This window comes from Carcharhinus amblyrhynchos, chromosome 15 (assembly GCF_965287045.1).
Source record: "Carcharhinus amblyrhynchos chromosome 15, sCarAmb.v2.hapA, whole genome shotgun sequence".
Taxonomy (NCBI): domain Eukaryota; kingdom Metazoa; phylum Chordata; class Chondrichthyes; order Carcharhiniformes; family Carcharhinidae; genus Carcharhinus; species Carcharhinus amblyrhynchos.
The window spans coordinates 34,227,736-34,243,042 of record NC_137338.1 but is presented as its reverse complement, the minus strand read 5'-3'; the positions used below and the strand labels follow the sequence as shown (position 1 = coordinate 34,243,042).

General features: G+C 44.7%; 1 protein-coding gene across 1 annotated transcript in view; it reads left to right on the top strand.

Moving 5' to 3' along the window:
* Positions 1–15,307, top strand: part of LOC145353229 (immunoglobulin superfamily member 3-like) — a 43,963-nt gene that overhangs the window by 14,878 nt on the left and 13,778 nt on the right. Inside the window, exons 3-8 of the mRNA XM_080203776.1 lie at positions 981–1,388; positions 6,772–7,152; positions 9,194–9,598; positions 10,931–11,332; positions 13,122–13,538; positions 14,711–15,127. Of these exons, the coding sequence (XP_080059902.1) occupies positions 981–1,388; positions 6,772–7,152; positions 9,194–9,598; positions 10,931–11,332; positions 13,122–13,538; positions 14,711–15,127 (2,430 nt within the window). The remainder of the gene's footprint in view (positions 1–980; positions 1,389–6,771; positions 7,153–9,193; positions 9,599–10,930; positions 11,333–13,121; positions 13,539–14,710; positions 15,128–15,307) is intronic.

Below are 15,307 nucleotides of genomic sequence, written 5' to 3'. Positions count from 1 at the left end.
ATATTAAGATACAGTGCAACCATCTCTTTCTCGAATGGATTTGAGCACAAGCCAAAATAATAGAGGGAGAGGCTGTAATTCACCATAGCAACTGGTCCCACGGAGTCTTAAGGGTAATTGTGTCCCGCCAGTTAATGTGTGGGGCGAGCCAGTAAGAGAGCCAAGAAATCAGGTTCCCGCCTGATTTCTCGCCTCTTACAGCACTGGATATCTGGGAAATGGGTGCAAGGTTGAACAAATTATTTAAGTTCAATTTTAAATGGAGTGACAAACCCGGAACGGTATCGCCCGGGCTCACTTGCCCGTGTGGCCTTGCTGGGAGAGTTTTTCTACAACACCAGACGTGTGAACCTCGCCAATAGAATCGGAAGCCATTGAAGCCCCCACCCCCAGGAGATAGGGGATAAGGGGAGGTGTTCCTTGGGCAGTACCAGCCTGGCACCCTGGCACTGCCTACCAGGCAAGGGGAGCAATTGTTCCAGCAGAGGGAGGTCACGAATGGCCACGGGGCCCATGCAGTAGGGGGGGTGTGGGGCTACCAGGCCATGAAGGCCAGCTGTAGAGGCAGAGGCCGAGACCTGCACAAGCACAATTGTGCCCTCTGGTGCTATCTGCTGGCTTTTTAGTGATTTAGACCCTGCCCCCCGCCCCCCTCAACCTTACAGGAAGAAACCAGATTGAGGGTTTTTTTTCCACAGAATGAATAAGTTGGACTTGTGGCCTCGCTAAAAAAAAATCTGAAACTCTTCCCCCTTTCCCGCCTGGCGTGGGCTTAGAATTTTTTTGATAGGATTGCCCCTTCAGAGTTTTGTTTGTCCATGGTATTATTCACAATGTCATATTATGAAAGAGCTGAAGGCCTGATATGTGATGAATTGAGGTACCTTTTTAACATTATGGAAATATTGCATTCTTGTATACAAAGTATGATTATCCATTGTGCATCCTGAAAAACATGCTCAAAACATATGTTCTTACAGTCATTCCCGACACGCTTAGAGTAATATCGGCACCCCAGACCCTGGATAAAGTTGAAGGTGACTCCCTGGAACTGGTCTGTGAAGTATCCAAGCAAACATCACAGCACACGCACGTGGCTGTCGCATGGTACCTACAGAAGGGGGATCAGAGTCTCGAGGTGATCTCGCTATCAAGAGATTTCATCCTACGCCCTGGAGAGTCATATAGGCAGAGACAGGCAACAGGAGATGTTCGACTGGATAGGATTGGAGCAACTTCATTCAAACTCACCATCTCCAAACTGCAGATTTCAGACCAGGGAGAGTTTTATTGTGAAGGCACTGAATGGATTCAAGACTTGGACAAATCCTGGCATGACCTGACTAAAAAACGTACTGAAAGGACCACGGTGAATGTTAAAAGCATAGGTAAGACTCCTAAGCACTAAATTTATACAGCTACAGCTTCATAATGTGTCAACTTCACACACTGTGGTGAGAAAATCACGTGCAGCATGTGATTGAAATTTGTAACATGCATTTTGGCAGTTTGCGGTGGTGTTGAAAAAGACTGTTTAGCTGGAAATTCACTCTTTTTACTCTACATACACTACTGCGAGATTTAGGAAAGGAAATCTGGACCCTCAGGTAAAGAATCTACAATCAGGTCGAAGTTTGGTCAGGTCACGCGAGAATAAAAATAAAATAAGGTCAGCCCCATCAGTATTACGGAGGTGAATTTCTGCCCTTGGACATGCCTCTGATTACAGGCAGCTCGGCAATCCAAGAACTCAACTGCTGCTACAGGATTGAAGTCCTGCAGTGACTTGAAGGAATAGCCCCCTTTTGTTAGCTTTTCAAGGTAGTAAATTTCTTCATAGGTTTACCATGCCTGGAAGAACTGTTAAAGCACAGAAAATGTCCCGAACTTTAGACGTAGCTGGTTCCAGCTGGGAGAGAACATACACTGCAGTGCAGTGAGCAGCACAGTGCCGAGGTGTGTGATGTCTATGGCAGATATGGAACATTTTGGTCACTGGTGTATCGTCGTAATGTTGCAGCTTGTTTTGACACTCACAACCTGGATAGTTTTTAGAAAGTAAGCTCATCTTTCAGTTTGGGTACCTCAGGGACAGGCAGAGACAATGTAAATTCGGGCTGTGAATTATTCTCCCACCTCCCTGTGGCCTGCTCCTATTTCTGATATGATTAACCAGCAGATACTGAATATGTCCATTCAAACATAGAATCACAGAATCCCTACAGTGCAGAAGGAGGCCGTTTGGCCCATTGAGCCTGCACTGACAACAACCCCACCCAGACCCTATCCCTGTGACACCATGTATTTACTCTGTTAAGTCCCCCGAAACAACTAAGGGGCAATTTATCATGGCCAGTCCACCTAACCTGCACATCTTTGGATTGTGGGAGGAAACCAGAGCACCCAAAGGAACCTCATGCAGACACATGGAGAATGTGCACAGACAGTGACCTGAGGCTGGAGTTGAACCCGGGTCCCTGGAGCTGTGAGGCAGCAGTGCTAACCAGCGTGCCGCCCCCATGGCTTTGCCTATTCAAAGAGCTTGTTAATTGTGGTAAAAGGTTTTTTTGTCATTTCACAAAATAAATAAAGCAAGGTGGTTGCGTGAATAATGGAGAGGGGTGGGAGATTGAAATTGTAAATTCTCCTGAGAGATCTGGGTAATCCTCTGCCCAGCAACTGTAAAAATTGGAGGGGGGATGGGGGCAAGGGAAACAGGTTTATTTTGTCTTCGGTCCCTCGAAGGAAAGGAGGGCTTTCCTCACTGGGCTCGGAGGCTGGGCCCCTGATGCAGATGGAAATTCACTGGAAATTTGTCTGAATTATTTAAATGAGGCTGATCAGAGAAAACCAGGGATCAGCACAGGCTGTGGGTAATTCCTTCTGTGGGATTCCAACCAATCTGAAAAATCCACCTGCCTATTCTGCATCTCTTGTCTAACAGCAAGGAAAAAGCGTTCAATTCAAAGAAGTTTATTTATTAGTCTCAAGTATGACTTACATTATCACTACAATGAAGTTACTGGGAAATTCCCCTAGTCGCCACACTCTGGCACCTGTTCGGGTCAATGCACCTAATCAGCACGTCTTTCAGAATGTGGGAGGAAACCAGAGCACCCGGAGGAAACCCATGCAGACACAGGGAGAACGTGCAAACCCCATGCAGACAGTGACCCAAGCCAGGAATTGAACCCGGGTCCCTGGTGCTTTGAGGCAGCAGGGATAAGCATTGTGCCATCATGCCACCCCTACATACAAATATCCTTTGGATTTATTTATCTATATTTTGGTTGATTGGCAACTGTTTGCTGGGTTTGAGATAGTCCAGCCATATTTCTAAAAGCTATTTTTGAGCTGATTTTGTGTGACCCATTTGAAGGTGTCAGGAGATGACAGGGAGACACTCCATGAACAGATAAAATCAAGCATAGTGTAGAAGTTAACACTCAGAATGGTAATAAGGAGCAGTGTGTCATTACTGTTCAATAAACCTGTTTGTTAAATCTTTTGGACGCTTTTGCTATGGTCCAGTGGATTTTTTTCCCCCAGAAAGATCCACCATGAAACTCCACATCTAAGGACAGGGATGCTTCTCCCATGGATGTTCAGACTGTAGTCAGAAAAGCATGGCATTCTAGGGTTGAATGGATTATTTAATCCAGTTTGAAAGGCACTGGGATAAACTACAGGCAGCCTTGGGAAAGAGCTTCACTGATCTTAATACTGCAGGACCTGTATAGCAGTTCTGCAGTCCACATTTCAATCAGTTCTGTAAAGTTGCTGTGTTGTGTAGGAATGATAACAATGAACAACAACTTAAATGGTTCAACATAAGATCTTCAGCAGCTCTTACACACTATGCCTGCAGCCACACTGGTGAGAACTCCCATGCTACCAACACATCACTTCCAGTGTACAGGTCACAGCAATACATATATGAATACACATTGTACATCTTCCCCATTTAGTGGGTACATTCCATACCTACATGTAAAGATCAATATTGAATGCAGTAACAAACTATTGAATATTTAAGTTGCATGGAGCATGAGCTTAGGCCACAAAAACTGGTGCAAAGCCCAAGTTGTGTCCCACCCCCTGGAAGAAAACAGCACACACATACACTTAAATCAGTCCAGAGTCCTTAAGCTTGGGTTTGGTCTGCTCAGCTTCTCAAGTGTATAATTACATCACTTTGGGATGCACCCGGGTTATTGTCCACAAGGCAGCAGGTGTGCCTGGGGTATGCACAGTGGCAGAAGTAGGAAGGGGCTCTGTCTCCACTAGCGCAGGGGACACAGATTGTGGACTCTGTCTCAACCTCTGTGACAGTTGGCAGTGCTGGTTATGATACCACCGGTTCCTGATATACAGGGCACCATCTGAGGCATCCATGCAACTGTTTGGTTGGGGGCCTTTGTTGTGGACTGCTGCCAATTTGTCATAGCTGCATGTGGTTTTCATTCTGACTGTCTGGCCCGGCTCCAGAGTGCAGAATCTGTGGGTGTTACAGTGATAGTATCTTTCCCCTCTTTGTCAACATTTCATAAGGCTTCCCTCACATTTGTTTCCATTTTGGGTTGTAACAGGGCCTTGGCAACAGAGATCATGATTCTGGTGCATCTGGTGACCATTCTCTGTGCTGGCAAGAGCAGACCCTCTCTCAGCAGACTACAGCTTATATGGTTTACTATAAAATCTTCAGCAGCTTTTCCGCACTATAACCACACTGGTGAGAACTCTCACGCAACCAACACTTCCTGTGGATAGATTATAGCAATATATACACATTCTACAAGTTCCATCCAACATGCACCTATTTATCAGATTGAACCAATTGAGAACTGTAGACATTGGGTCCTAGGTATTGGCAAATGGATCAAACAGTACCTTTTATCTGGAATAAAACACTGAATGAGGTCAAAGAGCTTAGCACATTCAGATTCCACAATTCAATTGAACCAAATCAAACTTTAGCTTCTGATTATTCAAATACGGCAAAAAAAGGCTATAAATAAGAATTTGCATGTGTACAGTTACATTGTGTGATCTTTTGGCGACAAATTGCAGATACCATAAACAGTTAGATTTTTAAACTTTCCTATTTTACCCCGGTCTCAGTTAAACTTTGCACGACAAGCATTGAATGGTTTGGAACGACTGTGACTAATAGTGGTGGTGACAGGAGATCATAACACATAATAATGCACCAGACAGGTTAATTATAGTGAAAACAGTCTGAGATACATAAACTGAAGCTCTTTTGTTGAAGTTTGAATCACTGACCTTTTGATGAGCAGCAGTATTATGTTAATGCACAGAGTGAATCACCACTCTTAACCTTCAGCAGACTTCAGTTGCTGATGTGATCAATTTCAGCTTCAATGGCCCTCTCCAGTTTGCACCAGAGAAAGTGTGTTACAATTTAAAAGTAACCTTTATGGTCCAGGGTACACCACTTAGAGGCAAGTGTACTAATTACACTTGTTGACTCGCTTTGGAAAACTGCCAATACCCAGCTAGTGACAGTCTCTGAATTTTGATAAGGAGGCATGACAGAAATTTCTAATGTTTGAGTTTTACATCCATTTGCTTCCATCCCATTTTGTTCCATTAATCTCCGTCCACATTCCATTCTCCCTCTTCAGTCATGGCATACGCTGCTGTGTGCCCTCGGGACCTCTAGTCAAGTAGGAAATACGATTTGAATTCATTATAATTTAGTAATGGACCAGCAACTTTGTGCAATTTCACAGCTTGTGTTTCAAACAGGAAGCAAAGTGAGTAAGGAGCACCTCCTTGGGTCATCAGGACTTTAGTTTATAAAGTTTATTTATTCATTAGTCACAAGAAGGCTTACATTCACACTGCAATGAAGTTACTGTGAAATTCTCCTAGTCGCCACACTCCGGCGCCTGTTCGGGTACACTGAGGGAAAATTTAGCATGGTCAATGCACCCAACCAGCACATCTTTCAGGCTTAGGGAGGAAACTGGACCACCCGGAGGAAACCCACACAAACACGGAGAGAATGTGCAAACTCCACACAGACAGTGATCCAAGCCGGGCACCCAACCCAAGTCCTTAGCACTATGAGGAAGCAGTGCTAATTACTGTGTCACTATGCCAACTTTAGTACATTCTCTTCACTAAAGCAATTTGATTTGATTTATTAGTGTCACATGTATTAACATATAGTGAAAAGTATTGCTTCCTGCGTGCTATGCAGACAAAGCATACTGTTCATATAGAAGGAAAGGAAAGAGTGGAAAATGTAGGGTTGTAGTCATAGCTAGGGTGTAGAGAAAGATCAACTTAGTGCAAGATATATTCATTCAAAAGTCTGATGGCAGCAGGGAAGAAGCTGTTCTTGAGTTGGTTGGAACATGACCTCAGACTTTTGTATTTTTTTCCTGATGAAAGAAGGTAAAAGAAAGAATGTCCGGGGTGCGCAGGGTCCTTAATTATGTTGGCTGCTTTTCCGAGGCAGCAGGAAGCGTAGACAGTGTTTGCGTGATGGATTGGGTTTCATTCGCCACCTTTTGTAGTTTCTTGCGGTCTTGGGCAGAGCAGAAGCCATTCCATTGCAAGACAGGCCATATTTCTATTTAATTTATACACTGCCCTGTTTTTTCTACACTACATCATAGTTGACATTGAAATAGTGGTCTTCCATCAGGTTAACATTTTAGCAAATTTTCTCACTTGGCATTTGATTTAATCCCATATGCTGACTGGCACAGTAATAATATTCATTTTGTTTCACTGCAGGTAATGTGTTTCTTGCGCTGATTAAAGCCACTGCAGTCAACGTTATTGTCGGAGGCTCACTGGAAATAAGCTGCACGGTTGAAGCTCAGAATTTTGCAGAACGCTTCTTCTCTGTTGCCTGGTTCTTGAACAGAAATGAGATCGTTCGTATTGGACCAAATGCAGTACCAGCCTTTCACAGCGAATATAAAACGAGAGAGAGCCAGGGAAAGGTCATGATCAGTAAGAAAACCGAGAGAGACTATGTGTTGAAAATATACCAGGTTCAAGTGGAAGATGACGGTACATATCACTGTCAGGTGGGTGAGAGTGTGAAAATTTCATCCGGAGCATTCTCTACCAACGAATCCAAGGAGGTGACGGTCACTGTTCAGCGCCCACGTAAGAAACATTCAAATTGACTTTATTCTTTTAAAGTTTGTTCTCATTAGTAGTAGGCTTATGTTAACGCTGCATTGAAGTTACTGTGAAAATCCCCTAGTTGCCACATTCAGGTGCCTGATCGGGTACACTGAGGGAGAATTTAGCGTGGCCAGTGTACCTACTCAGCATACCTTTTGGACCTTGGGAGGAAACCGGGGCACCTGGAGGAAACCTGTGCAGACACTGGGAGAATGTGCAGACTCAAGCCAGGAATCAAATCCATTCCCTGGCATTGTGAGGCAGCAGTGCTAACCACTGTGCCTTTGATAGTGATTAAGATATTAGGAGCAGTTTTGTATTTTGGTTCTGACAGGTTATCTGGTCAGCTTCTGCATGAATGTGGAAATCTCAGACACGATGGAATAGATGTTTATCTTGGGCAGAGGAACAAAATGGCGACCAGGTTTACATTTGGCCTGATTTTTATTGTCCATTAAAGCCAGTAGGAAAGAAAAGCAGGCTGAACCTAAAACAGACTGAAAGTTCACTCAGCACTTCTGTCGCTGCCCATGACCAATTCCTGTCCTAATGTATATCGGCATTGGCTCGATTTTCAATCACCCGGGTGTCTAGATAAAGTAGGTACAAGGTGCTGCTATTCCCATTGGTGGAAGGGTTAAGAGACAGGGGACATTGTAGTAGCAGCAACCTTAACATGGAAAGTGGTTAGGATCTAGACAGTGTACTAGGCAGCGTGCTGTTCAATTATGGCTTTCAAAAGGGATTTGAATCAATACAGCCCATGACAGAAAGGATGATGGTATGGGACTAGCAGAGAGCTGGCGCAGACATGAAGAATTGAATGTCCACCTTCTGCAGAATGATAATACCTCATTCACCCATCACCCTACACTTGGCTCAACAATTAACAACACTGCAATTTTAAAAATCTATCCTTGTTTTAAATTCCTCCATGAGCCATAACTTCCTCAGAATAGCAATCAGCCACTCCACACCCACTCACCTCTGCTAGATTTCTTAGTGTCTGCCTTGCCTAACCTTTCTGGTTTAGGTCAGATCAGGTCAAGTAGTGGGGTGGGAGTCCAGCTGGTTTGGGTCAGGTTGAGGGGATGGTCAGGTCAGATAGTGGGGGTGTCCAGCTGGTCAGGGTGGGGAGGGGGTGGGAGTAGAGGCAATTCCAGCCAGTTGGGTTTGGGTCAGACAGCCAGGCCTGGGAGTGGGAGGGAGTTATTCAGCTGGGTTGGATTGGGCTGGGGCGGGTCAGGTCAGGTGGGGATGGGGGCAGGGGCCTGTTAGTGGGGAAGGGGATAGAAATGGGTCGGGGTTCCGTTCAGGGCACAGTAGGGATTCCCGGACTGATGACAGAAGTCAGGATGAGGAATACTGTGGGGGAGTCCCCTGTGGAAAGTGGGGTGAGTCCCATGTGGGACTGGTCTGGGTCTTCAGTTACGCTGATGTTAGAAGTGCTTCTATTTCTTCTAACTCTTTCGGACTAACTATTAGTGTAACAGTGACAGAGCCTTCTGAAGTTCCCAACCCAGCTAAAATTGGCCAGGGGAAGTTAGCACTTTTGAACAATTGCTGGGTAAACCTGGAACTTCAGAGAGGGAATCCCCAGCACATCTTTAGGGTATCCCGCAAATCCAGCGCTGAAGAGCCAGGACGTTATGGCTCCCATGGTCTTGCCCCTTCCCTATCTGTGTAACCTCTCCAGCCCAACAAACCTCTGAGATCCCTGTGCTTCTCCAATTCGAACCTGTTGTGAATTCCTGATTTTAATTGCTCCACTATTGAAGCCTTGCTTCAGATGGCTCTGGAATTTCCTCTATAAACCTCTCTGCCTGTCTTCTTTTGAGATGCTCCTTTTGCCGTGTTAAATATATTATAGAAATGGAAGTTGCTATTGCTCTGCTGATGTTCACAAACCTTTGTTATTATGTCAGTAGCATGCTTGATTAATCACAGAACTTTCTCTCTGCCAAACATTCAAGGCCTCCATATATTTTTCACATTATAGTAATTTCTTGTCATTTCACAGAAGCCAACCTTAAAGTGGTAATCAACAGTAATAGTACTGAAGTCTTGGAAGGTGATAATCTTCAGTTTTCCTGCGATATTCATTCTGAAACTGCAGGTTATGGTCAGCTCTCTATTACCTGGCAGTTTGTAAATGAACAGAACCAAAACAGTGATATCGTTGGAATGGACCGAGATGGTATCCAGGTCACTTATCCACCTTACCAGGAGCGTGTCATTAACAGCAATGTAAGAGTGGCAAGAGTGAAGTCGGATTCCTTCACATTAGATATTTATAATGTCCTGACTTCAGATCAAGGAACGTACACTTGCAAAGTGGTGGAATGGGAAGCAGAATCTAATGGAAACTGGCGGCTAATTGGAGAATATGTCAGTGACAATAAGGCAGTGACTGTCAAATCCCTTGGTAAGCAATTCAGTGTTGAATATCTACGAAACCTCGATTTAAGTAATTTCAGGGTTCTCAATTGGACATAGATTGCGTTTTTAACAGGATGGTTCTCATTCACAGACACAAGTGAATCTTTCATTAGCTTCACTGATTTTGGTGCATTTTACTATCAACTTAAGAAAGTGGATTATGGGCAGAAAATGAACCCATTTTTTTGCTTGCTTTTCCAGTAATAAACTTCTCATAAAAATAAACTCTCCACTGGGTCATTTTGTCCCTTGCATCATTCTCAATGGGTCGAATGGGTAGGTGGATTGTGATTGACTGCTGAAGCGGCGCATGAAAATCTCCGGGAGGTGTGAATGCGTCTCTCATTTCCCCACACATCAGTAAAAAAAATGCCCAAAGACCACGGGTGGCCTTTTGTGCTCTGGGTGACTAAGAGAGGAAATCTACCCAGTGGGGGAATTATTAAGCATCTTGTCATTCTACGATGTGGGAGTGCAGGAACCTTTGATTATTGAGCCTCTGTATTGCTTTGTAGAGAACGTGGAGGCGATTCTCCCATCCAGCACAGCGGGCCGGGAGACTATAGCGGAGGCTGTTTCACAGGCACTCTGCTGGGTGCCACAGGCTCTGCACATCTCCCGGTGCCAGATTTCCAGCACCATCAGCTCTGCACCAGAAATCGAAGAAGAGCTCCTAATGTATTCAAACTCTAATGTAAATATTCTTTAAATATCACTAGCAGGCTTGGGACTGAAATCTTCGGGCCCACAAGCCTCTCCCCCACTGCCAGAAGTATTTCACTCCGGCAGGGTTGAGTAGAGCTCCCCACTTGCAGGGAACTGGCGGCATGACCCTGCTGGAGTGAAGGGAGGGCAATCAAGGCCCCCCCCCAGAGGGTAGGGCACTTGGGGGTGCCCCCTGGGCCCCCGGCACTGCCCAAGTGACAAAGTGCCGATGTCTAGGGGGCACCTAGACCCTCCCTACTGGGCATGGGACAGTGCCGAGACAGGGAGTTTGGGGCCTCTAGGGGAGGGGAAGGGGGTCTTGCCGCCACCACCACTCTGCACTTTTGGCTGCATGCCAGAGGGAGGGAAGGGATGTTGGATCCCGGAGAATGGGGAGGCTGTAGAATTTCCTGTAGAACCAGGAGGAGCATTCCTGCTTTTCCTGGCTCAGCAAAGGAAAGTTTTAGAATTCCCGAAAGGGCCCCTGAGCCCTCAGACAAGTTGCATATTCAGGGTGGAAACGGTGGTCTGTGTACAAAAAGCTTTTGAATTGGTTAAAGGGGCGTCAGGAGAGTTGCTGATATCAATTCATCTTTCTTTCTCATATTCACAGAAAGTAGCTTTGCAGTCACAGCAATAACCCGGACACCAAATGTGAATTACTATGGTACGTTTGAACTTCGGTGTTCCATTGGACCTAGAAGTCTCACCCATGTGCCAGCATCTGTATCCTGGAAATTTCAACCAGCAAATTCCAATGACAGCTACCACCTCGTTACTTTCACCCATGACACTGCGATTAAGTGGGGGGACATGGCGGAGAACTTCAAAGGAAAAATGATTGTCGTGAAAACTGTGACCAATACTGTCCGGCTGAGTGTCTCTCGAGCCAGCAAGCTGGAAGCTGGGAAATTTCTATGTCTCGCAGAGTTATGGGGAAGGCATCATTCAAACCAGTGGGTCAGGAAAGCCAGTGCAACATCAAACATCCTGGAAGTGAAAGTTAGACCCCCAGGTAAGGTTGTAGTTTAATTTTTTTGTATTTATCGGATCGAAGATGAATTCAAGCGGACAAACAGGCTGCTGTGTGCAGATTAAGAGATATTAACTTGCCTTCTGAGAAAGAAGGAAATTGAGATAATGACTCCAGTTGGTAAGAGCAGGAGAGAAGTTAAACCAAATGCACCAAAAGGTGTCACTTCCAATTATAGCTCTGTGTGGGAAAAGAAAATGAGCTCGGTGACTCTGGATGGGGGAAGGGGAAAAGCTGTGCCAGGGTATCTGCAGTGACCCTTACTGGAGAACTGTGTGGACATCAGAGAAAGATAGTGGGCAGAATTTTCCCAAAAAATGGCAAAGTGCCTGAAAACTGGTGTATTTCTCCCCAGAGAGAGGGACAAGTTTTCACTCCATATCTTCTGATATTTTGTCATTTAAAAAGAAGTTGAGGTGGGGGGGAATGTTTGCACTATCATTCCTGAGGGGCAGGGCCTTAAGACACTGGCAATCCCAGCTCCACCAAGATGGGGCACCCCAATCTTGCATTGAAGTTATAAAGGCCACTCCCACAGCCCTGGGGCATCAGATCCTACTACGCTTCCCGCAGTGCAATGCAGGCATCTCTTCCCATCCGGCCCCAACCATCACCACCCCCATATAATGGGAAGCCCCCATTGGAGATCTGCAAAGGCCCTCCCTTGGCACTGCCAGGTTGGTGGTGACAGGGGGCAGTGCCCAATCATTTTCCTTCCCACCCAGGGGCTATACGCACCTCCAAGCTCCCAGTGTGGTCATCATGACTGGTTTCCATTTGTGGAAACAGTAGTGATTCCTACTGGTGTGAAGTCACGCTGGCGGTGAGGAGGGGGGACATATGGGAAATCTGGAAGCTATAGCAGAATGCTTTTTATGTATTATTTAATAAGATATTTAAATTTAAGGAAATCGGGTTCATGCCCTCACTGGGAGTGAAGCTGCTTCCATCGCCAGCAGAGGGGAAGGTGGAAGAATCTCATTCTGAGATCTTCTCAGCACATTGGTTGCCACTGCCATAATGGATTTGCATCCGTGGCAACCAGGGTTGGAAAATTGTCCCCAGTATCTATCTCATGCTGCAGGGTCCTCAGTCAGCGCCTCAATAGCCTGCAGACACTTACTGGCTGGGAACACACATGGAAAACGGTGCCTTCAGCGTGATATTGGAAAGCCGCAGGCATCTGTTGAGTCATATCTCAGCAGGAGTCAGCACCTTTGTGGGAAGGAAAAGTATCTGACAAGAGGAAAGGAAAATGTGAATCTGCGGCAAACAAAATAAATTGACTATAATTAAACACAAGGAAATAAAGTTGGATTATAAATAGATTTCAAAAGAAAGTCAATAAAAAGATTTTTGATCATTAACACAGGTCAATTACTTCTGCTCACTCACATGTAACTAACTACAGAAAAATTTTTGTATAAATTAGATTGCATGTATTTATCTGATGTCCTTTAGTCTAATACATTATTTTAGGATTAAACACACATGGTTCAACCTCTTACCCAATGTCAATGTAAGATCGCTATATAAAAGAACTGGATGAAAATTAAGGTGTAAAGTTACGATAAAAACATCATTAGTACCATGAGTTCAACTGGACAGCATACTCATTAGTGAGTGTTCTCTTAAATCATTAGGTGAGTTCATACTACTCAAGTAATCGCTAGGTATTGGCTGATCTCTTGTCACACTTCACCTTGAACCTAAATGTTGTGAAGGGATACAGTGAAATTATTTTGACATGCTGTCTTTTCTACTTGTGTAGCAAGTCTTTTGGAACTTACCAAGCAAGTTGCAAAGATACAGAAAAGGGTTGAAGACATCACTGAACTTGAATGTAGAATTTTGGCTCGAACTCAAAACGATTCTCGATTCTCAGTGACATGGCTCTTCAATAAGACACAGGGACCACATGTGAAAGGGGAAAATCTTCTAAGTATCGATGGCAATGATGTTATCCAGTACTATGGGGAATTGCGAACTGATTCTCAGAAGAAAATGAAATTCCAGAATGAGAAGCCCTCCAATGATGTATACAAGCTGATTATACAAAAAACTGATGTGAATGACAGCGGAAGTTACTATTGTCATGTAAAGGAGTGGCTTTTGGATCCCAACAACATCTGGTATAAAGTGGGAGAGAATACATCGGCAATAACAATTCTTCAGGTGCACCCAGCAGGTAAACATGTTTCTTAAATAGTTCATACAAATTGAAGAAAACCATAGAATCCCTACAGTGCAGAAGGAGGCCATTCGGCCCATTGAGTCTGCACTGACCACAATCCCACCCAAGCCCTATCCCATAATCCTATGCATTTACCCTAGCTAGTCCCCTTGACGCTAAGGGGCAATTTAGCATGGCCAGTTCATCTAATGCGCACATCTTTGGACTGCAGGAGGAAACCAGAGCACCCAGAGGAAGCCCATGCAGACACGGGGAAAATGTGCAGACTCCGCACAGACAGTGATCCAAGTCGGGAATTGAACCCGGGTCCCTGGCGCTGTGAGGCACCAGTGGTAACCACTGTGCCATCATGCCGCCTCATGTAGGACCAGAATAAATGACAATTGTAGGCAGCTGTGTAGTGACAAAAAAGGGATGTGGTATATGTCCAACTTGAGATGTGCGTGACTGGAAGGGAAACTTGCAAGTGATGATGCTGCTGTGAAATTGCTGCTGCCCTGTTTGGTGGCAGTGGTCATGGGACAGTCAAACTGAAACCAACAAATATCTTTCTCAGCAACTGGCAACTCTGAGTTCATTGGAATATGGCTTTCAGCCCCAAACAGGTCTGCACTCCTTTAAGTACCTCCTGCAGCAATCTATTCAACTCTTCAGCATTGATTCCTGCCCCATATGTGTTGGAGTTCACCCCCACATAAGCAGTACTATTAATTATGTGTGCTTATTCAACAGATTGAAATTCTAAAATCAATACTGTGACTGATACCATATATATATATTAATGAGTTGATTAGTCTAGTGGGAGTTGGAGTGGGTTCTTACCTAATTATGAAAAAACACCAATTTTGCTGGCATTAGTAGCCAAATCACTGGCCCGGTGGAAAGAAAATTCAAAGGGCCAAATGATGTACTCCTGCTTCTAGTTTCTAAAGCAACACTGTCTAAACTAGCTGCATTGTCCAGGTGGCTATCATCTTTTTGGGAAGCAATGGTAACGCGATAATTAGATCAAAGCAGAATTTACTGTTAAACCCTGAAGAAAATAATATTCTAGCTTCTTGTAATGTGTACATTCTCCCCAAGTCTAACATCAACATGCACGGCAATATTCCTCACTTCCAAATAAAGCCTCATTATCTTTCTTTTGTCTTGTGCCACTTCTACAGATGCAAACCTACAGCTCGAGGATAATAATGTAACTGTATCGAGCAATGCAGATGATGTTGTTGTACTTGAATGTCATATTACCAACCAGACTCAGACACAATCACAATTTTCAGTTACATGGTATGTTCAACACGAAGAGGATCCAAAGGCCAAGGAGACAGCGCTCCTCAAAACCGATCGACATAATATCGTCCAGTACTATGGAGACTTGCTTACAAATCCTCAGAAAAAGATGAAATTCCAAAGTGTGAAGGCCTCCTATAACATGTACAAGTTGATAATACAGAAGGCAGCGCTAAGTGACAGCGGTGTTTACTTTTGCAACGTAGAGGAATGGGTCTCAAGCCCCCAGAATGAATGGGTTATACAGGGACATGCTCGCTCGGGGTCAATAATTCTTCAAGTCCAGTCACCAGGTAAGATAGAATCATAGCATCCCTACAGTGCAGAGGAGGCCCATCGAATCTGCACTGACAAAAATCCCACTCAGGCCCAATTCCCATAACACCATGTATTTACCCTGCTGATCCGCAGGGGTTTCACAGGGATCTGTGCTAGGACCTGTTCACATTATATATTAATGATTTGGAAGGGGG